This window comes from Parasteatoda tepidariorum, chromosome 6 (genome assembly GCF_043381705.1).
Source record: "Parasteatoda tepidariorum isolate YZ-2023 chromosome 6, CAS_Ptep_4.0, whole genome shotgun sequence".
Lineage (NCBI taxonomy): Eukaryota > Metazoa > Arthropoda > Arachnida > Araneae > Theridiidae > Parasteatoda > Parasteatoda tepidariorum.
This window is the reverse complement of record NC_092209.1, coordinates 32,046,669-32,069,714: the sequence shown is the minus strand read 5'-3', so window position 1 is coordinate 32,069,714 and position 23,046 is coordinate 32,046,669. Positions and strand designations below refer to the sequence as shown.

At 26.1% G+C, this 23,046-nt stretch overlaps 1 protein-coding gene across 6 annotated transcripts in view; it reads left to right on the top strand.

The window, feature by feature from the left end:
• LOC107448642 (integrator complex subunit 9) overlaps nucleotides 1-19,794 on the top strand; it is a 29,832-nt gene extending 10,038 nt beyond the window's left edge. For all 6 annotated transcript variants that reach the window (XM_071182193.1, XM_016063924.3, XM_016063925.4 and 3 more), the window contains exons 6-19: nucleotides 1,530-1,616; nucleotides 3,078-3,198; nucleotides 4,177-4,266; nucleotides 7,079-7,235; nucleotides 8,676-8,856; nucleotides 10,475-10,578; nucleotides 12,510-12,641; nucleotides 13,827-13,882; nucleotides 14,603-14,758; nucleotides 15,623-15,709; nucleotides 16,972-17,070; nucleotides 18,013-18,138; nucleotides 18,664-18,720; nucleotides 19,462-19,794. In XM_071182193.1, coding sequence (XP_071038294.1) covers nucleotides 1,530-1,616; nucleotides 3,078-3,198; nucleotides 4,177-4,266; nucleotides 7,079-7,235; nucleotides 8,676-8,856; nucleotides 10,475-10,578; nucleotides 12,510-12,641; nucleotides 13,827-13,882; nucleotides 14,603-14,758; nucleotides 15,623-15,709; nucleotides 16,972-17,070; nucleotides 18,013-18,138; nucleotides 18,664-18,720; nucleotides 19,462-19,581 — 1,573 coding nt within the window. In that variant the 3' untranslated portion in view covers nucleotides 19,582-19,794. The remainder of the gene's footprint in view (nucleotides 1-1,529; nucleotides 1,617-3,077; nucleotides 3,199-4,176; nucleotides 4,267-7,078; nucleotides 7,236-8,675; nucleotides 8,857-10,474; nucleotides 10,579-12,509; nucleotides 12,642-13,826; nucleotides 13,883-14,602; nucleotides 14,759-15,622; nucleotides 15,710-16,971; nucleotides 17,071-18,012; nucleotides 18,139-18,663; nucleotides 18,721-19,461) is intronic.
• Nucleotides 19,795-23,046: the final 3,252 nt, after the last annotated feature.

Here is a 23,046-nt window from a genome sequence, read left to right as displayed (position 1 = left end):
TACATTTTAGAATGTATTTTAACTAGATAATCTCTCTCTCTCTCTCTCTCTCTCTTTATATATATATATATATTTATATATATATATATATATATATCCTTTTGTATTTTTTGGCAATGCTTAATAAAAATTCTGTGCTTGTTTTGTAGTGAGTACTCTCTGCCCTAGATATATTAAAATATTCTAAAATATTTAAACCATGATAAAATTTAAATAAGTGAAATCTATTGTTTAACTCCGACTGCAACGATTTAAAAACATCTTTAATGTTACATTTTCTTTATTTATCTAAAACAGATTAGTATAACATGAAGAAAGTACTTTTGAAATCTTATTTAAAAATAGATAAGGGAGAAAACATAATGTTTGCAATCTTAGAAGATGTTAAAATGTTGTGAGTAGCATCCCAACTTCACAAAACTGGTAAATTTGGGAGTCTATTTGATGAATGTATGTTATCTTATATTAAAATGTCACCATTACTAACATTTAATCATTCTATACAAAAAAAATTCTTCAGAATTAAAAGGTCTCTCCTCATAAATTTTTTATCTAAACTTATCATCAGGACATTGTGTGCTATATTTAATTACAGTTTCATGAGACATTGTAGTCTTACCTGTTAAATTAAATTCTTTCATTTCTGAAGCATCTTTGGCTTAATGCTTTTTGTCGTTTTAGAACACATATTTGTAATACAGTACTAATTAGGAAAAATGAAAAATACGATTTGTATTTTTTATATTTATTTATCAGAAAATGCAGTTTATTAACAAGGATTTTCCTAAAATTTTCCACTTAATTTGTATTTTTGCTTATTTTATATTGCTTTTTATTTTTTATTTTACTTTTCTTTATTGTTTATGATGAAAATAATTGTCCTATTATTTTTTCTAATTAATGAATTACATAGATTGTAAGAGACATATTTTCTTTAATTATCTTTTAAGTAGAAGATCTATTTTATTCAAACGTTAAAAATGCAAAAGAACAACATTTGGACTATATTTTATAAAATTTTAATCAAGCAATTTTAAAATTTAACCTTTGCGTGGCCCCTTAGAAAAAAGTATGATAATTTAGACACGATTTCTCAAACACTAATTATTGACCAATCTTGTTGAACTTTTTTAAGATAAAATTGACTAGATATTGAATTATGGATTTAAAAAATATTGAAATGTGAACTTTTAACGGAATTGCATGCAGAAGAAAATATCTTTCTTAAAATTTAGATTAGTCTTATACAATAAGTTGTGCTCTTAAAAGATAAATAGTTTTTGTTCAATTGATAGTCAACTCTATATAAAAGAAGTGTAGAAAATTTGAATGTGATCAGAGCATTAGTTTTTTCAGAAATTGTGTGTCACCCATTTTAAAAATAGGGTTTTGAAAGGCTCCCTCTCTTAGAGTTTCATTCCAATTGGGAATCTATTCCTTATGTTGAAATTCTCTTTGGCAATCGATAAATTATTGTATTTGGCGAAGTAATTTGTTGTACAAAGTTTTTTCATCTGGGTATCTTTCAGGCAATTTATGGAAGAACTAGTTACTTTGATTGAAAGAACACCAAAAATTAGATCTGCAACAAGATGGAAACAACCTCATGTGATAAAGTATGTATATTCAGAAGCTATGATTTTATTTTCTGTTATTGAAATTTTTTTTATCAGTGTTGTGGTGGCAAATTTTTCAGTTAGAGAGCATTAAAAATTCTGTCATGTACTTGTTGTATTTATTAAAAATATAGTAGTCTTCAAGGAACATTTGTTTTTAACGTCATTTGGTAGAAAAATTCTCTAAATTATAATAAATTTAAATGAAATTTTTTTTTTTGCCGATCCTTGGGAAATTACTTTGGTATTTTATGCAAAATGGGCCTGTAACAGCAAGATTCAATATTACTAACAGAATCGTTACTTTCTAAACAAATTAACTTACCAATCAACTATTTTGCTTATGTTAAAAGTAAAAAAAAATAATTGCAGCATATAAACACATTATTAATTAACAGTAAAAAAAAAAAATTTACTAAAAAAAACTGCAAAATTGACAAAAAATTCGATATATTTTTTAAAAGCATTTTTACCTGAAAAATGATCCACTACAACATTCCTTGTGATTAAAGTGGCCCCAGAAACCATTTGAACGGGCCTAGTTTGATCTAGAATAATTTATTTAAATTTTTCTCAATTTTTAATTGTTATTAGAAACCCAACCTATAAGTAAAGTTTTAAACTATTTTAAAAGTGACCTCAATTTTGTTAAAAAATATTCATTTGTTCTTATATTCATTAACAATAATCACTGCCGAGTTTTATCTATTTTTTCAAAGATTTTGGAGAATTTCCTAAGCAAAAAAGAAAAAACAATTGTTGCAAAAAATGAAAAAAAGCAAATAGACTTATATTCTTTTTAAAGCTTTAAACTGATCTTTTTCCATTTATTTTGTAATTATAAATTTTAATAAAGAAAATATATTTATTTTTATAAATATTGACGAAGTTTGTATTCCATTAAATATTTTCAAAAAGACACTTCTCTCATAGTATTAACAATAGATATTACTGTTTTTTTTAAATGATCTTATGGAAAAAAGGTGGTTAATTTAATTTTCTATTGTTTAAATTTTTTATGACATAATGCATTTTCGACTTCTAATATTGCTTTCAGTCATCAAAGTTTCAAAACTAAAACATAGAAGGTTAACTAAAAAAATAATGTTGGTTTTTCTCGTTTTAGTAAGCTATCATTAATAGTATATTTAGAAAACAATTGTGTATGAATAAAAATCCTTAAAAATGGTCTTTATTAACTATCAATAGTTTTCTGTCGCTTATTCATTTAACTCTATAATTCTTGATTCCAGGTTGAGAGTAAAACGTGATGGTGTTCTTGCAAATCCGACTAGTTTTTCTTGATTTTATTAAATGTAGAAACACTCTATCTTATTCATTTAATTTGTTGAAATTAAAGAAAAAAAATATATAGTAATTTAGTTTTTTTTAAGATCACTTATAAACATGTTTTTACTGTGAATAAAAAAAAAAGGTTTTCAAAATTTTTTTTATTTTCAGAAATTTACCTCCACCTTTAAATGAAGCTCTCAAACCAAGATCATGGAAGCAAGTTTATTCAATGAAGGAAGTTAACAGCAGTCTATCTAAAGTTCAAGTTGTTGGCTTTGCTCAAAAACTAGTAATACGCATTATTAATTAAATAAGATTTATTTACTTAAAATAAGGCAGTAGTATTAACATAACCTGTAGTAGCATTAACATTCTCAAAAATTTTATGCTGTTAATGATATTTCAGTTTGATCTCTTTCTAATATTTCAGTGTCCTATCTAATGATTAGTTTTTTTTTATGGTTCTATATTTTAGAATTGTGTTTCTTTAAATTTTGATTGAGAAGCCAAGCACTAAGTCTTACATTTTGATGACATATTCAATTTTGGACTTTTATTCCTTTTTTTCTCTCCCTTATTTGTGTATTTTTCTGTCATTTTTTAAAAAATTTTTGGGCATTTTTTTACTTATTGAAATTTATGATTTGAGATTTTGTGGGTATTTTTTCCTTCATTTTAAGGTATCAGTTTTTATAGACCTATTACTTTCTGGGGTATTTTTTATGTTTAAGAATTTTTTGGTATTGTTTCTTTTCTTCAAATATTTTTGTTTGTCTTATAATTTTCATTATCTTCAGGAACCTTGTTTTACCTGCATATTATTTTTCCCAATTTAATATTCGTTTCAAAGTTAAATGAAAATTTATTCATGATGTCTATTAATATGCATATTTCAATACTATTATACATTAAATTTAAGAAAGAAATAATGTTTTAGATTAAAATTTTTGTTTAAAATTAATGGAGTTTTTTTATTTTAAGGGCATTTTTTGGGGAGAAGGAGTTTTTTAGTCATCAAAATACAGAATTTAATAATCATGTTTTTTTTTTTTTTTTTTTTTTTTTAAAATTTGTGTGTACTTGGATTTAAGTTTATTATCAAAAAATTTTAATTGAATTTTGTTTGTATTTTAAAGGCATTTTTTTCGATTTTTCAGTGCTCTTTTGGAGATTTCAAAAAACAACTGTTATAGTCATGTTATTTTTTACTAAGCAATATTTGTATTTACTATGGAATTGAGTTTATTATGGAATATTTCTTTTTTAGGATGTATTTGGGGCTTTGAAAATATCAGCTGTTAGTTCAGGTTATTGCTTAGGCAGTTGTAACTGGATTCTATGGACAGCTCACGAAAAGGTAATGTTACAGAGCGCCTATGGGATCAGGTATCTTTTTATATTATTTTTGCTTAAATTCTCTCCCCTAACTCATTATTCTGAATGAAAACTATTATCATATTTAGTAATTCACACCCTGTCTTAAAAATAAAGGATGCTAAGCTAACAATTTTGAGTTTTTCTCTTAAAAAAACATGGAATTTTGAGAAATTCCTTGACTTATTCTACAGACCTATTATAATTAATAATGTTTCCCTTTTTATATGACTTAAGAGATGGCAAAGGAGAACTTGTGAGACTTCTCTCTGTTATGAAAGTGAAGCACGTCAATTTTAGTGCATAATTTTATACTCTGCTTAGAGTCTAACATGTCCTAGTAAATAACATCTTCTTTTCTCCTTGCCTGATTTCCTGTGTTCCAGAATACTCGACTGTCATTGCCTATATATACTATATTGAATTTCTCTGCCAAAGATGTTAAGGAGATTATGTCTCCACAATTTTGTGACCAACCACATGGGGTTAGCAATGGGATTAACAGATTAACAGGGCATACTCTTTTTAAATTTTTATTTCCAATGAGCTGCACAATCAGTCTTCCCGATGAGCAGACCTAGTGCGTTCTCCAGAAGTAGTATCCACTCTTTCAGCACCACCTCAATCGATGAGATACAGTTAGCCATGTTAATTTGGACGTCTAGTTTCTGCCACACTAGATGGCAGCACCGAAACTCTATTTGGATGCTAAAGTGCATTAGGAATTTTAATTTTGCCGGAAATGCCAAGAACCAATAAGGCACTCCAGGGATTTTTTACATGCCGCATAATCATACAACATGGCAGCTGAGGATTTTCTACATCCCGAAAATCCGGTGTCTAGGCCGGGGATCGAACCCGCATGCTTGGGATCAGAAGGCCGACGACAAACCAACTGCGCCACCTAACCGCTAACAGGGCACACTAGTTGTCTTTATTATCCAGATAAGTTGGTACCTATTGATCTGAAGCTGGGTGAGGTTCAAGCCATCACCGGAAACAGAATCAGTAATTCACACTGACAACTCAGTGCCTTAATCACTTTATCTTCTCAATTTTCATATATTGTTTTTATTAATGATCAGATTATTTCTTATTACATTTATCTCTTGTTAAAATTCACTGTCTTAAAACTTCTAAACTTTATTTAGTAATTAAATTTGTACAAAAGGCTTTTTTATTAAACATTGCTTTATTTACATTTTTTTTTGTCAAATATAACCTTATTTGCAGTTATACAATTTTATTTACTAGTTAGGTATCAATTTATTTTGAAAACTAAGCCTTTTGTGTAAATTGATATTGGTTTTTAATCACGAGTAAGATATGTCATGGCTGCATGACTATTGTGACTCTATTAGCATGCTATAATATATGATGAGTTAACCTGCTGGCTTATTTCACCTACTGAGATTCTGTTTCTTGCAAACTGTTATGTAGTAGAGATCCATATAATGCAATTCTATAAAACACAATTCTCCATAAAGAGCATTAAATTCTCCATAATGAGCAGTATAAGCAATAAAATTTGCATTGAAGAAATTTCCATTACTGAGTAAAAACTATTAACTGTTAGCAGTTTGAAAGAAATATTATTTTCTAAGAGTTTATAATCAGTAAAGCAAACCATAATTAATAAATTTGTTTGTTTTATAATCTAATGCTCTTAATAATTTCAATTTTTTTCTGTAATTCAAATAATTAAGTATTTGTTGCATATACAATTTAGTTTATGCAATAAATACATGGTTGCATATATTTGTGTTTTATAGTGTATATATATTTAAAAATTATTTTAAAGTTTTAAAATTGATCTATTCCACAGTTATCTTGCTATGTTTAACAGATAAGTGTAATGATATGTGAAATGATCACACATCATTATAGAGCATCATATGTCATTATAGCACAAAAGTCTGATTTCTAAATATACATTACTATAAAGATCATCTTCTATATTTTATAATTATAGCGCATCATATGTCATTATAACACAAAAGTCTGATTTCTAAATATACATTACTATAAAGATCATCTATATTTTATTAAGTTTTGGAGCAGAATTATATTTGACGTTTTGTTGCAAGACTTTTGATAATTAGAAATGTTCTGCAGGGAGGCAACTCTCACCAATTAAATTATTAACAAATTTTATGAAAGAAAATCACATTATTTTCTTTCGCCTACTGAAATTGTACAAAAAAGAATCTTGATTAAATAAAGAATGTCTACACAATCAAACAAAAATTATTAACATCATCCAAAGTTTTCAGTGTATTTTAGACAAAAATTGTTTTGCAGGGGACATAGCCAAGAATAGTTGGTCACCAAACATAAATTGTTCTGTAATTGATGTCACAGTTTTGCTTACTTTGTGCGTTAGGGTCAAGTTTTATTGCTAACAAAATTAAAAAAAAAAAGTGGTTTTTTTCTTAAGAAATATTGCAATGTATACCAAAATTGTAACCTGGAATTTCGTTGACATTTTTTAGGAAAATTCAAGGAATTTTTTTTTCTCAAATTGAGCTTAAACCCAGAATATTAAAGAAATTTCCTCTGATTAAATTTTCTCTCAAGGTTATTTAATCATATTGATGAGGATATGTAAATATTTTATTATTGTGATTATGTAAAAATTTCACTATTCAGATTATGGTTGAAACTATATTCTTTTCATGTACATATTTTTTTATGCCATAATTATTTCAAATTTAACCTTTCAAATGTATAAATTTAAAGAAAATATCATTCAGATTTGTATAGTTCATTTGTATAATTAATAAATTTTTTAACAGATTGGTTATGTGTCTGCCTCATCTACTCTAACAACTCATCCAAAACCAATGGAACATGCACCTTTAAAAAATTTCAATGCTCTAATCCTCAGCAGCTTGACTCAAACACCGCTAGCAAATCCTGACACAATGCTTGGAGAACTTTGCGTTACTGTTGGTATGTCATGTGATTTCTTTTTCTGTATAATTTTATCATTTGTAAATGTTTTTTATTGTTTGAAAATAGTTATAAATTATTAAATGCAGTCAAACCCTGATATCCGTCATCCTCGGTCAAGAGCATGTAAAAAGTTAAAAAAAATATTAGATAATTGGAACACTTTTTTAAGCCAATTTTTAAAGTTTATAAACATTAAACTACACCTATTTAATTACTCAAAGTAAGTAGTGACAATATTAGAGTTTAAATTAAAACCACTTACTTTCGTCTTATTTTTCCAACATAAATAATGATGTAATATTATAAAAGAATCATTATTGCATTTTTGTAATTATTAAATTTATTATGAATTAATAATTGAATTTATTATCGAGTATTTTTTATGAAAGAATTATCATTGCTGTTTGATTGTCGTTTATCTGCCGTAAAATTTTTGATTTGTCATTACTTCAGTAATTGGGTAACATAAGCTTTAATAATGTAGCATGTGTCAGAACGTTTTTAATATGATTTGCATAACCAAAGTGTCATATGCTCAGGCATGGGATAGTTGAGATTCTACTTTAATATTTAAATAGTTTGCTGCAATATACATGATCATCCTTTTTTTATAGTTAATTGTTTTAAAATACTATAATTTATCTTTTTTCTTAAGAGAACATCAAAATTGCCTCATTTATATGCCAATCACTATTTCTGTTTTATAGCAGGAAAGAATATGTAAATATTGCCCTAGATCCTGGCATTAAAAAAAGGGAGCTATTTTTTAAACAAAGGTTACAGCTAATGTTATAAAACTATACTTTTCCTCTTGTGCTTACTTCTGTTAACTATTTAATTTTTATAACAATATATATAACTAAAAACTATTGTCCCTTAAAATATTACTCACCAGAAATATAGAAAATGAAATACCTAAATAACTTTTTATCAAATGATTTTATTTTCCTGTAAAAACGTGAAATTTTTTAGCTCAAGGAGTTGACTTTACGTTTGCTAATTATTTAATGCAAACAATAATTTAAAATGTGAAATTAAATTTTAAAATGTATTTTCTATCAATAAGCATTCTTTTTTTTTTCCTCTTAAATTTAATTTTCAAAATGGTGGGGGATAGTTTCAATAGTTTAGTATGTACAAAAATTTTAAGTTTTACCCCCGCAAAATTAATATTACTTTTAGCAAATTTCACTACATCTATGAAACTGTTTAAGCTAAATAAAGCAATTTTGCACATCATTATAAAAATTGTTTCCAAAGATAATTAATTTCATGCAAAAATAATTTCTTAAAATTTTTATTAATATTTTAATATTCTATTCAATAATAATTATAACATATTAAGGTGTGCAAATTTTTTTTATTGTTAAAAACTATGAAAGTTTGAAGACAAAATCTAAAATATACACTGATGATTAAAAATGTGACTTTTTACAGCTATGACCGTAAGAAATGGAGGGAATGTTTTAATACCTTGTTATCCATCTGGAGTTACATTTGATCTGTTTGAGTGTTTATCCTCACATTTGGAAACTACTGGGAACTTATCTGTGCCAATGTTTTTCTTATCTCCAGTTGCAGACAATTCCTTAGCATATTCAAATATTCTGGCAGACTGGTAAGATATATTTTAACTAAAGATATCAAGATGTATTTTAACTAAAGGTATTCTGCTAAAAATGAATTTTTTTTTCTTTGCTTATATTCATTATGATTCTTTTTTTCATTGTTTAAGCAAAACCAGCTAATTAAATTTAGTTTAATAAAACTGCTGTTTTTTCCATTGCCTGGTCGGAAAAATATGAGTACATAAGGATGCCAACTGTACTAAAGATTTTCCATTAACTTGATAGAATAGTGCTCTGCAGAATTAGGGAAAACTTCTTATTTTATTTTATTATTATTTTTTTAAGAAGTCCCCTATTTTCTGGTGCAACCATACTCCAATTTATTTACATTCTTTATTTCTAGTTGTATTTGCAATTTAGAATTTTTTTTTTAAATTATTGCTTATGGATTAACTTTCTTATTTATATATTTATAAATTTTTATGCTAATTTTTAACCACTTTAATACATTAACATTTCATTTATGATATGCACATAACTGAAAGATGTTTCAATTGAATGTTTCAAAATAATATCAAAAGTACTCTAGAAAATTATGTTAAATTCTGCCATAAAATTATTGCAGTTTTCAAATGCCTTTTTAAGTAGAACAAAAGTTACAGTCTTTAGTAATTTTATAGTTTGTTTCAAAAGATTTAGGATCAATGTACAGGATATTATTGAAAAAATTGTGCCATGGGCATTAATCTGTCAAAGTCAACTTTTAATTAAAAATGCAGTACACTCTGGCCTTTGTACTTTAAAACTTAGTAAAAAATGAGGAATGTTGGAACCATTTGTTCTTAGTGGGGAATGCTAAAATTGCTGCCCGCTGCCAACCTCTTCCTCATTGTCAGTCTGCCATGCGCAACTGTATAATTTAATTCTTTTTAATCATTTTTCCTATTTATATAGTTTATTAATAAACAGTAAGCATTTTTGAATTAGTGTTTTAACTTATGATGCGTAACCAATGTTTTTTGTTTCATGCGATAGGGGGTAGAAAGTGGAACTTTGTACTACAAGGTGCGTTGAGTTTTTAAAAAGTGCTTAAAGGTGCTTATTTTTGATTTTCGTTTTTTAAAAGCCTTTAAAGGTGCTTTTTTCATTGGGTGTTTTTAAAAAGTGCGTAATTTTCCCTTTTTCAAAATGAAATTTTGCCTTTATTATGTTGACTTTCGTTTTGAATTATGCAAAAAGACGCAGTTCACATTGTTCTATTCAACGTTTTCATAATTAATTCAACCCCAATCTATTTCAGTGTGTAGTCAGTCAGTAACGTATGAAAACGCCATTCGTTTTACATTATTTAAAATTTAAAAAACAATGCCAGAAGGATTTTTTTTGACATGACGGTTAAAACAAGATAAAACTGTCGATTGTCAAAAACTTTCCAACCCTGCCTAATTATGATGTTTTTTTAAAATGCTAAAAAATATTTTTTGAGTGTTTGAAATGTGCTTAAAAGGTGCTTATTTTTTGTTGAATAATTTGGCTACGCACCCTATACTAGCTGGATTTTAAATTGCTAGAAATTATTTGTTTTGTATTGGATTTTTAAGATTTATTTCTTGTTTTTACAACTTATAATACATCATTGGTGTGTTAACTTATACATTACTTTTCAAGGCTCACTCAGAGTAAACAGTGCAAAGTTTATACTCCTGAAGAACCATTTCCTCATGCACATCTAGTAAAAGGGGGAAGGCTGAAAGCTTTTACTAGCTTAAAAGGTATTTTATAATTAGAAATTTATTTTGCTTATTTATAACTTGATTGGCTGTAACTGAATAGCAATCCAAAATACAGTCAAAGCTCGCTATAGTGAACTCTCGAATATAGTGAACGCAATTTTTCGCTCCCAAGCTTTGCTACCTACGTATAATGTTATTTTTTGTGGATATGGCGAACCAAAAAAAAAAGAGGAAGTTGGATATTATGAACTTTTTTCTGTCTTTGACTGATCTATTTTTTCTTCATTTATGAAAGCTATTCGTAATAATTTTGAAACTTCTACTTCAAACTAAATACATATACTGATTTTTTAAACCATCAATCGCATGGTATGCACCAATAAGCATTTTTCTTCTTTACTTCACTATTGAATTGGTTCAGCATTCAAAGAAGCCGCAATCTTCCAGTATCTGGACAAATGCTTCAAGTCAAAGCCAGCGAATTTGCTAGACGATTTGTTGAGACTACTTTTATGTGCTCGAATGGCTGGGTTTTTTAAAAGTGGAACGACATAAATTCAGGAAAAATCATCGGAGAGTCGGGAAGAGTTTCCATATCTGATGTTGAGGATTGCCCATCAGCTTACTAATTTTTTTGTACTCAATACAAAAAGTAATAAAAAATAAAAGTTAACACATTTTTGTTACTACATATTATTTTTCAGTCATTTATTTTTATTCCATTTTATTGGTCATTTATTTAAATAATGTGTGATAAAAGGGGGGAGTTAGGAACCATTAGTTAAAATTGTTTACGGAACGGATATAATGAAGTCCCAGTTATATTGAACCGAAATTTCGGTCCCTTGAAGGTTCACTATAGCGGGGTTTGACTGTATTACCTTTTTGCAATTTCAGCTATTGTATTTTATAATATTGTATTGTAAGTAAAATGTCAAAAAAGTATTTAAAAAATCATAAAAGATCACCAAATATTTTTATAAATGTATTGAGTAGTATCATATGTATTATATTTCAAAAGTTTGAAGTATTTTGCTTGTTTGTATATCTCTTATATGCAGTGTGCCTATTCTTTACTTGTTTCCAAACTATGCTTTCATTTTTATTTCCTGGTTACTTATCTATCCAAGATATTTCTTTTTTAAATCACCCTTTTTATAAATATTTTTCATTCTATTGAAATTTTACTTTAAAATACATAGAATATTCTAAAATTTGAAATCATATGATTAACTAAAACAATTGAGAGTTATCTGCTACATAAGCTATGTTTTAATTTTGTTATTTTAGCCAGTTTAATGTGGATATGATTTATTTTAGTAGAAAAAATATTTAATTTCATTTGTAAATTTAACAGTTTAGAGCATTGAATTTTTATTGTTAAATTTTTATTTTTTAACAATAATTTCATTATTATTGTTTTTTTTTCTATGTCTGAATTGTAACGCTTGTACAGACTATTGGGAATTAAAATAATTCTGCCAAAATTAAATATTAAATCTCATATGTATGGTAGAGAATATGACCAGATAGATAAAAGAAAATTTATGTTGTAAATGTTATTAAAATTATTTGTGGGATATGTTTAATTTACACTAAAAAACTCCCAGTGTATGATGCCTCTTTCTATTCTTATTCACAATCTTATGTTTGTTATTTATAATTTATTTATATTATATTATCAAATTTCTTTGTCTAGAAAAATTCTGTTTCTATCAAATTGTATAATTTCACATGTTTTCTACCTAAAATTCATATAAATATTGCTTTATATAAATATTGCTATATATTTGCTTGAACTTTATTCAAATATTTCCAGAAATACCTGAAAAAGTCAGGGAGTTTTATTTTTGAAATTAAGTAGGAACTCTTTTAACTTCATTTAATTAAAAATAGTTTACTTCTCCTAATAATCAGTTAGGTGTTTTAACCTATAAATGATTTTTACACTCTTTAATAAATACTTGTAGAAGAAAACTTTAGCCAAGAGTTTAGAACTCCTTGTGTTGTATTTGCTGGACATCCTTCCCTGAGGTTCGGAGACTGTGTTCATTTCATGGAATTGTGGGGTAGTAATGAAAATAATGTAATTATTTTCACTGGTATGTATAAGTTTAGTTTTTAAACTTTTGAAATTCCTTTATTTTTAAGCACAAAATTTTACCCCTTCATACTTTTATATTATGTTAGTCAACTATGAAACTTTAAAGTGTAATCTGTAAAACTTAAATGTGTTTTTTGGTCTTAGAAGGAATTTGTTTTTAATTTACTAAGCTCAATGCTGTTCTTTTAATAGCTGCTTATTTCAATGTCATGTTTTAAATGAAATTTTTGGTGTGTATTGGTTGAAAATGATTTTCAGAATTATTAAAATTAATTATTTTTCTTGAAATGCTTTTCTTTCCATTTGTACTGTTTTTATATCAGATATAAGCAAGGTTTTTTGAGCTGAGGTTTTTCTTCCATTTATGATTAAATTTTTTAAATGGATGATAGACTCTCATACCTGAGAATAGGAAGACACATGCAAAATAAATTCTTTTTTATAGTTTAAAATAATTGAAGAATACTATTTCTCTACATATAAGCATAACATTTATATGATAAACATATGAAGATAAAACATCTAAAGATGCAATATCTAATTCTGAATTGTTATGCTGAGTATGTTAAGGAAGTTGATTTCATTGACTCAGATTCCTTTTCAGGCTTTCTGAAGCTTTTTCCCCATTTCATTTGTATTATGATCTATTATTCTTGCACAGATACCCCTACATGCTTCCTTTTAGTGGATTTGGAAGCCATGATGGATAAGCTAAACTATATTAGTGATAAAGAAAGAAAAACAGAAATTACACCAATGAGTTATCTATAGTAAAACCAAATCAACCACCAAACAAAAGCTTTATCTTTCACTCGCATATAATGAACATTCTTATGTAGTCATAATCATGTTTTTTATTTATTTTAAAGGCCTCATGTAATGATGCAAATACGACAGCATGTTATTGAAATTGAGAAAAAAATATCCATGTAAATAAGAATGATTAAAACAAAAACTGGAATTATTGACTTCAGTTTACAGAAGTATTGGGATAAACAAGGCTCACTTGTATTTTTAAAACTTAATAAAACTCAGACTCTTTTCTTTGAATAAAATGCTAATGTTTAATAAATATTATGATATTAATATTCAAATAACAGTGTTCCTATATGTATTTGTAACATCTAGTAGACAAAGTAACACTTGAATGCTTTATTTTAAATTTAAAATTGTTTATTTTCAGAACCTGATTTTCCTTACGTGGAAGCTCTTGCACCTTACCAACCATTAGCAATGAAAGTAAGTTTGTTTTTAAAGTGAAATATTAATTATTAGTTTATTACTTCATTTTATTTTATTACTTTTGCTTTTCATTGGGTTATGTACGATTTCTGTTAAGCAGTAAAAAATGTTTGAGCATTAATTAATTCTCAAACAAGGTCGATTCTTATTCTCTTTAATAAGAAAATAGATTCCATTGTATTTATAAAATATTTGTTGCAAAAAAGAAAAAATAAGCAATGTATTAGGTTTAAAATGCACTTTTTCTGTACAAGCTCTTAGCCACATTTGCAAAAATAAGAAAACTGAGTAAGAAAATGATTATTGCAATTTTATATTTTAAATAAATTGCTTATTAGTAATATTAGTTTGATCAAAAATATTTTCTATATTGAAATTTGCTTGAAGAAATAATCTAGAATATGTAAATTGTCAAAAATTAAAACCTGTATTTCTATCTAAAATTGTTGTAATACCTCATTATCGGAAGCATATATCTCACTGTCAAATGCACATTTTAATGGATAAGCAGTAAAAAACATCAAAATTTGCATTTTTGCACCTCCTTCTAACAAATAAACTCTATAGTTATTCATTCTCTGTGGTAAAAGTGATACAATTATTATATTACTGCATTATTGTTTTTTAAGCATATTTAAAATTATTTGTCTTGTTCTTGTTCACTTATATATCATATATTTATTCATTAATGAATTTTATTTTCATATTCAAACTTAGATAGTTTATCTTCCGATTGATACTAGTTTGAGTTTTAATCAAGCAAATAAGTTGATCAGAGAATTAAAACCAGTTAACTTGTTACTACCAGAACAGTATACAGTACCTTCCCCACTTTATCGTCACAGGCCAGATCAAAGTTTAACTATTGAAGCAGTAAGTATAATATCATTTCTATAAATAAAATTTATTACTATCTCAATATTTTTTGCTCTTGCGTTTAGAACAAAAGGCTTTTTACTTGCCATTTACTGGTTTCTCCTAGAATTTTTAATATAGTTCAGTCTCTATTTGATATGCTAGGGTGTCAGCTGGGAGATAAAAAATAATTTAATTTTTTTATAATTTCATTAGCTTAAAATTCTATGTAATTTGGCTTCAGAGTTTACTTTAGGTGCATATTATAATATATAAATTATTATTTCTTGATTTGTTTAAACATAATTTTTTATTTTGTTTAAATAATTACAGAGCTAGGGTGAATTGTGTAAAAAGTTATCAATGGTCCCTATTTTTTCTCCGTTTTCATGACCAATTTTATGACCACATTTTTCAGATACTAATTTCTCCATATTTTAAGGGTGAAATATCTATAGAAAAGGTGTTTATTCAGAAAAAAAAAACCTTTTTGTGTCTAATTTCATAATTTTAAAAATCCTCTGTATTAAATGATTAGCATGCATTCAGTGCTACCTCTTCAACCAATTAAGTTCATATCTTAGTTTGTGACAATCTGAGGCCAAAGTTAAAAGTTTTTATGTGTTCTGTTTTTTCTATGTAGTGCTCTTTATACTTATTTAAAAAAAAAAAAATTATCAAAGCAAATTTTTTAAAATTTTTTTTAATCATAGATTTACAAAAATTTTTTTTTTAATCATAGATTTACAAATAAAATTTTTATCATAGATTTACAAATAAAAAATTTTTTAAATCATAGATTTAAAAATTTTTTTTATTTTATTATTATCATAGATGTTTGTATTATCTTATGCAATATGTAATAAAAACGTTTTATTTTAGGAGTGCAATCTCATCCCTTTCAAACGAGGTGATATTGTCAAAGTGCCTGTTAAAAGAAGATGGGAACAAATGAATATGGATGCTGAAGTTTGTTACTTTTATTCTTAACATAAAATTTATTATTAATGTTTATTTTATGAAGCACAGTGAAACCTGTGGTGACCCTTGTAAATTGACCTCTAGTCTATCTTGTATGTTGACCTCTTAAATAAATCATATTTTTATATGTTTATGTATTGTATATAATATTTTTTTTTATATATTTATGTATTTTTATATGTTTATATTAATATTTTTATAAATGCTATTCTAAACTCCTTATCCAAATTTTTTTTCAAAAATTTTTTTGCTACTATATTTTATATTAAAATTTCCTTGAATTGATGAAATAGTATTTAATATAAATCCTTTTATTTCTTACATAGAAATATATATAAATATTATAAAATATAAATATCATAAAAAAGTTACTATGTATTATTTTATTCTAGCTGATGAAAGGTTTTATTTTACGTTTATGTAGAATTCACAATTGTTTTGTAATCTGATTTTCTTCTTTTATTATGCTAGAAAAAAACAAGATATTTTAGAACAAAAGGCTTTTTACTAGCCATTTACTGGTTTAAACTAGAAGAATTTTTAATGCAGTTGAGTCTATTTGACACGATAGGGTGTCAGCCGGGAGATGAAAGTGTTTCATTTCCCAACACGTATGCCTGACAGATGGCATGAATGGGTTAATGATCATTTTGAAGGAAAACTTAAAAATAAACTGATATAAATCTGAAGTATTGCTTACATAAAATAATTACTTTTAATGTTATTTATTTTACTGTAAATATTTATTTTATCGTAAATATTTTATTTTTACTTTTATATTATGTCATTTAAGGTATTTTATATTGTGTTAATATTTTAGCTTTAATAAATTTTGTGAGAAGACTAAGTTAAAACCATTTTTTTATCCTCTGAAACATTTATGAATCATACACTATTATATCTACAAAAAAAAAAAAAAAAAGAGTATATTGTGTATTTTAATCCTACTTTCTGTGTGTCTTTAACACTGAAATATTCTATAGAATTTATTCTTTACATATTTATGTGAAACGTCATTTATGATTATATCATAAGTTCTTAATCTGAACAAGAATTGCGCCTTACATATTATTTAAAATTTGTGATAGGTAGCAAAATGGTGTTAGTTAAAAAGTAAATCAAGATTATAGTTTGAGAATTGTTTAATTTTTATTATATTTTGTGACTTAAATAAAAATAATGCTCTTATATATAGCTTTATATAATTAATATTTGATTTAGTCATTATTTAAAATATTTTTAATTTCTAGCTCGCTGGCAGTCTCATGCCTATAGAATGTAGGCCAGGTGTATTTGTATCTACATTTACTGGTCAAGTTAATGTGAAAGATAACAAATTTGATTTAAAGGTATGTATAAGCAAGCTTGAATTATTCATATTAAATACTTCTCTTTTTACTTCCTTAATTAAATAATATCTCTACAAAAGAGATATCATAAACCATGCTTTAAGTGTAAAATTTATATTTTTAATTTCATATGTATAACTGTTAGTTTCAAATATAGTTGACCTAAAACAAAAACCTTTGTTTTATTAAGTATTGCCAGATAGATTCCAGCTTGGCTTATGTTATTAACATAATTTATTGTATGGTTAGAAAGTTTTTTATGTTTTTAAGTGTATAAATTATATTGAAAATCTAAAAGTAAAGAAAGGTTTTCTTGACTAATTTGAATCCCTCCATTGCCAGATTTATCTATCTCTTGCAGTTAATATTTATTAGTATTTAAGACTAGGACTCTATGCCTGGTGGCTGTAACAGCTTGTCTGACAAGTAAAGACAGCCAGTGTGCAATACAGAATGCAAATGGGACTGAGCATCTCAACTGTTTCAATTTTAATATTTACGTTTGCCTCATAAGTAAAGTGATCTCCTAAGCAAGGAAAGATATTTTCACCGGTTTTATTATATAACAAGGTCTGTGCAAAGATAAAAAGCCTTTTAAAGAAAATATTTGCTTTTGGGCTTTTAAGCTCGGTTACAGAGCTGTTGCTGGAATGCTCATTTTAGAAACAACTATTTGTACTTTTAAATTAAACTTTATTTCACTTGGCAATATTATTTAAGTGAAGTGAATTTCAAATATGTAATAAAACCAATAATAATTTGAATGAAGAAAAATGTCAAAAGTTTGTCACATGTAACTGTGTGTCACTGATTTTGCATTGACTACTAATTAAATATTGTCTAAAAACATTACTGCTTTAATATATTGTTTATTGAATAGATTTTCATTTTTATGAGGTACTTGGCTTAATCATTTTCAGTTATTTATATTCTTTCATTTAGACTCTGAAGGAAAATTCTGGAGATGATGCCACTAAAGAGAAAAAAATGTTAAATGATTACTGTTTTCCGAAATCCTATGCTTGTGATTCGTTAGATATTCAGTTGCTCATACAAAAATTGAATAAAGTAAGTGATGATAATGTTAATACCCTAGTTGAAACTTTTTTTTCTGAAAGCAATTTGAAAATTTAAAACAGACTGTAAAAACTGAACTATCAAAGAACTGTATAATTATGCAGTGAAAGATTAAAATTTAAAATAATAGGGAGAAAAGTCCCACAAAAAAGCTTTTTTTCCGCATTTTGCTATAAAATGGAATGTTACAAATATTTTTTAGAATTTTTCAAACTCAACAGTTGGTTTGATTAACTTTGAATGGATAAAGATTGATGTTAGCTTCTAGCAACTATATGTCTCTTTATTTTTTCACACCATTTCAAAGATAAGTCTTTCTTCATATGTTTGAACAATTTCATGATTTTTTTAATATGCTTAGAATCTATTTCAGTGTGATACTTGAATCCATTTCAGTTTTATTATAAAACCAAGTAAATTTAAAAAAAATATTTTAAGATTTCCAAGTTAATATTTTTGTGCCATTTGTGTATTTTAATATTCAACTATGAAAAATAATATGTTGCATTATTATAGGAAGGTATAACAGATGCTAAAGTTGAAGAGAGAGCTTCTGGATTTATAATTGATTTGGTAAGTCTATCATTAACTATAATGCTAATTCTATCTTTTTAATAAATTATATTTTTACTATTATACTTGCAAGTTTTTTTTTTTCTTTAAAAAAAATATTTTTGTAAAATTAGTGTATAAAAAAGATCTTGTATCCATTAGAATATCTTAGAAAACCTTCAGTTATTTTGTTTTACAAAAATTTATTTTTACATTTCACTAGTTGCATCATGTAGAACCTTCTTCGGGAAAGACTTTGTTATAGGTACCTGATTTATTTTAGGGCATTCAGCAATTATAAACAATTGAGTCGTAATGCAACTTACATTGTTTAAGTTAGTAAGAATTTTTTTTTTAACCCTACTCAAGCAAGGGATCTTTCATAATTTGAAATTTCTTACAGTTAGTCTAACCTTTTGATAATAAATAAATAAAAACATAATTTGTCAACCATAGGCATTATCCAATGCAAGATGTAAACTCAATCTAAAGAAGGTAAGAATTTCAAGTGAAGAGGATGCAGGTTCTTTGATATAATTCACAGTGCCATTTAATTGAAATCATTCCTATAGTGTACACCCCACTGAAACAAGTGACAATAAAGCGAAAAATTCTTTGTATTAAAATATAAAAGCCTAAAAACTAACACTAAGTTAAAATTTACTGAAAGCTTAATATCTAAAGAAAAAATTTCTATTGTAAACATCTTTTATTAAAATGTATGTTGTTATATATTCTCATTTTCTTTCATTGCTTTTGCAGCAAAGTCATGAAATTTTGATTCAAGTAGAAGATCATTCTACTCATGTTATCTGCGACAGTGATTCCCCCATTCGCTCAAAATTACATGATTTTATATTAGAATGCTTACATAAAGTGTGATAAGAGTTTAAATCTGTATGTAAATAACTGACTTATAAACATAAAAATACATGTACATCTTCATTAAAAAAAAAACCCTACAACAAAGTTTTATATCATATATTTATATTGTCTTATGTTTTATCAAATACTGTTAATGTATATATAATTACTCTTAATTTCATGTGTACATGCTTTATCTTGATCTGACTCAAATAAAATCTTACTGAATTATTTTTTTTTCTTTAATTATTTTTTGGCAATGAAAATATTTTTCAGTTTACACTCAGTTTAATTTTTGCAAAAATCAAACATAATGTAAACAAAGAACAATTAAATTACAAGTTGATCTCTGATCTCTCCCTGGTTGAAAAAATTACTTCTGCAGAAAAGAAGAAAAGCGTCAAAATTTATTAAACAGATGATATACTCTCAAACTAATGGCTTTGCTTTATTAGATTGAGAGAAACTTTATTAGACACTTGAAAACTTTAAAAATGCCTGTGTATTTTTTTCTCAAACATTTAAAGCTATGACTTAAATAATTTTGTATAGGCAATCAATAACTCTGCATTTGTCCTCATTTGAATTTTTTAAAATTTTGTTTCATGATAGTTTAAAATGGCAAAAGAGCAATTTAGATTCTGCTGACTGAAAAAAATCTCAGTTCCCTTAATGATATTTTTAATGACTCTAAAAAAACAGAAAAAGATATAATATAAAATAACTTATCTGAAAATGTTGATAGTATAATTTGATAATATAAACTTGTTTAAAAAAAATTATATTTGATTAAATTACAAATGCTATATCTGTCCCATTTTGATTAAACCGCAACCTTATATTTTACATATTTTAAAAGTGCCTAACAAATAGAACAAATATTCATCATCATTATATTTCCTAAAATTAAAGATTATTAAAAGTGCATTTATTGATTTCTCATTCTCATCCAAACCAGGGTTGCCCACTCAAATCTGGAAGAAGAAAAAAACTCGTGTTTTCCCTGTACATATTATACACAATATATTAAGAGAAAACACAATTATTGTCCTCTTTTTTGAGCTATATTGAGCTAACTGTACTGGTATTAATTGCTGGAAAAACGTGGAGAAAAAAGTAACAGCTGTATATATTTAAATAATGCTATAGTAAATGAAATAGTATAGCTGAAATATCATCTTTAAATATCCCATGTAATGCACTTTGAGCGGTCACCCTTTCTTAAAATATGAAACAAAATTCCCTGTATTTTCCCAGTTTGTAAAGAAAAACTCAAAATTCACTGCATTTCTGTTATTTTTAAATTCTTTGTATTTACAGAGAGGCAGAACGGGGTTATTTTCCAGGTTTTCCCTATTCTCCCCCATAGAGGCTACCTTGCATACCCCTCAACAAATGATTGTAGTAGTGAAAGTACTTAATTGTATTAACTAAAAATTGGGTACTAAGGAATGCTAATTTATATTTCATGCAATATCTTGATGATAAAAAAATTGCAGTTATTTATAGAGGTAGAATTTTGTTTTAGGAATAGATAAAAATCGGTTTCTGTCATTATCAAATACCAGTACTTTTCAAGTACAACCCAAATAAATTCACATACATATAATGAATAATTATTAGAAGCCTAGATTACAGAAACATTTATTGTAAATAAAAATATAAACAAAATATAAAGTTATTTTTTTCAATAAAATGAGAACATTTTTATATGGAAACAGTAGTACATATTTAAATGTTGAATTCAGTCGGATGATGCTAAGACCATGGGTGCAAGTTGGAAAAAAGGCCAAGACTGAAAATATTTTGACTGAAATACCTAATATACACAATACCCCCTCGACATAAGCAAACTATCTAAGAAAGCTTTACCATAATACATCAAGTTTAAATACTGTACAAAAAATATTTATTCATCTGTCTTTTGATAAAATAACAACAGGACATAAGAAAGTAGACCAATAACGTAGACCTAAAAAATATTTTTAAGGACAGAAAAAAAAAATTACGATTTCCTTCTTTGAGTCAGTCTTGTTTCCGTCTTACTTCCGTCCGCGGACATTTTCGAAAGACGGAAATCCGTCCTGGGGACGGAAGACTTGCACCCATGGCTAAGACCACCCAATAAATTTTTGAGAAGATAAATATAACCCAAAATTGGTTATTTTGAAGAATTTTTATAACTATAACATATCAAGCAGTTTAGATAAGTAATAAAAAAAAAGCTCTGTATAAAAGAAAAATGGAGATATTATAGATATCTACAACATGATAGACAGTTACTTGAGTTACTTTTTCAGAAAGATAATATTTCATTCACATGCAGTACAAATATGACAACCTGATGCATTTTTCAATAGTAGCAAATTGTTTTACATCAAGTATTAAAATTCAAAATAATCTATTTAAGATTTTGATAATATATATTTTTGGAACAATAAAATGAGCTACAAAACATTTAATTCCCTTTAGATCAACAATCAAAGTGTATAAAAACAACAAAAATTGTTTTGATTACAGAACAAACAAAGTTTAGATGCAAGAAAATAAGTTGTCTTCAGATTGCATAGTAAGAAATGCAACAAAAACATTATTTAAAAATTGTTAAAGAAACTAACAAACAAACGCTCTTTGAAAAAAAAAGCATTTCTAATAAAAATAGGATTCTGTAGTTGAAACTAAAGTCCACAAAATTCGCAAAAAAACACTCAGTTATCATAATTTGAGATAATCTATAAAATTTGTATCTGATTTTTGTTTTTAATACTGAAAAATTACATGTTTGCTAAAATCTAATGAAAACTTGGCTTATTTTATTCCATAAATCATTTTCATTGTTATTAAAAGATTTTAAAAAATTTTCTCAATGAAGTGAGCTTTAAAATGGGTATTATGTAAAGAAATCCAAAAAAATATAGTGCAAAAGGTCATTTACATATAAACACCTATTTAACAATGATTGTGAGTTAGTTTTTAAAAATATATATTTCTAAAAAGTGAATGATAAGTGTTATATGTAATTTTTAGGAATAAAAAAAAACTTAATATTTTTATATAATAATAAAAAATATTTTTATTTACCTCTTTAGTTGATATCAGCAATTATTATCATACTAAATGATCTGTAAATGTTGGTCACAAGTAGAATTTGTAGATTATTTTACATACATTTAAATGGCAAAGCCTAGTTAAATCTTGTTACAAAATTAGTAAAAAAAGATCTAAAAGAGTAATCAGTTGCGTCGTAAGCGAGAATAAAAACTCATTTTTGAACAAAATATATAGATAAAAAAGTCTTACAAAATGTTATATCATGATCAGAAAATTAAACTTCTAATTTATTTCACTAAAAACATTTGTTTTTAAACAGCACAATACAATAAATAAAATCCTTATTCTGAAGAACAATAAAAGATTTGAAATATACATTTATGATTTTAAAAGTAACAGGGTGGGACACTAATTTATGGAAAAAGGAAAATA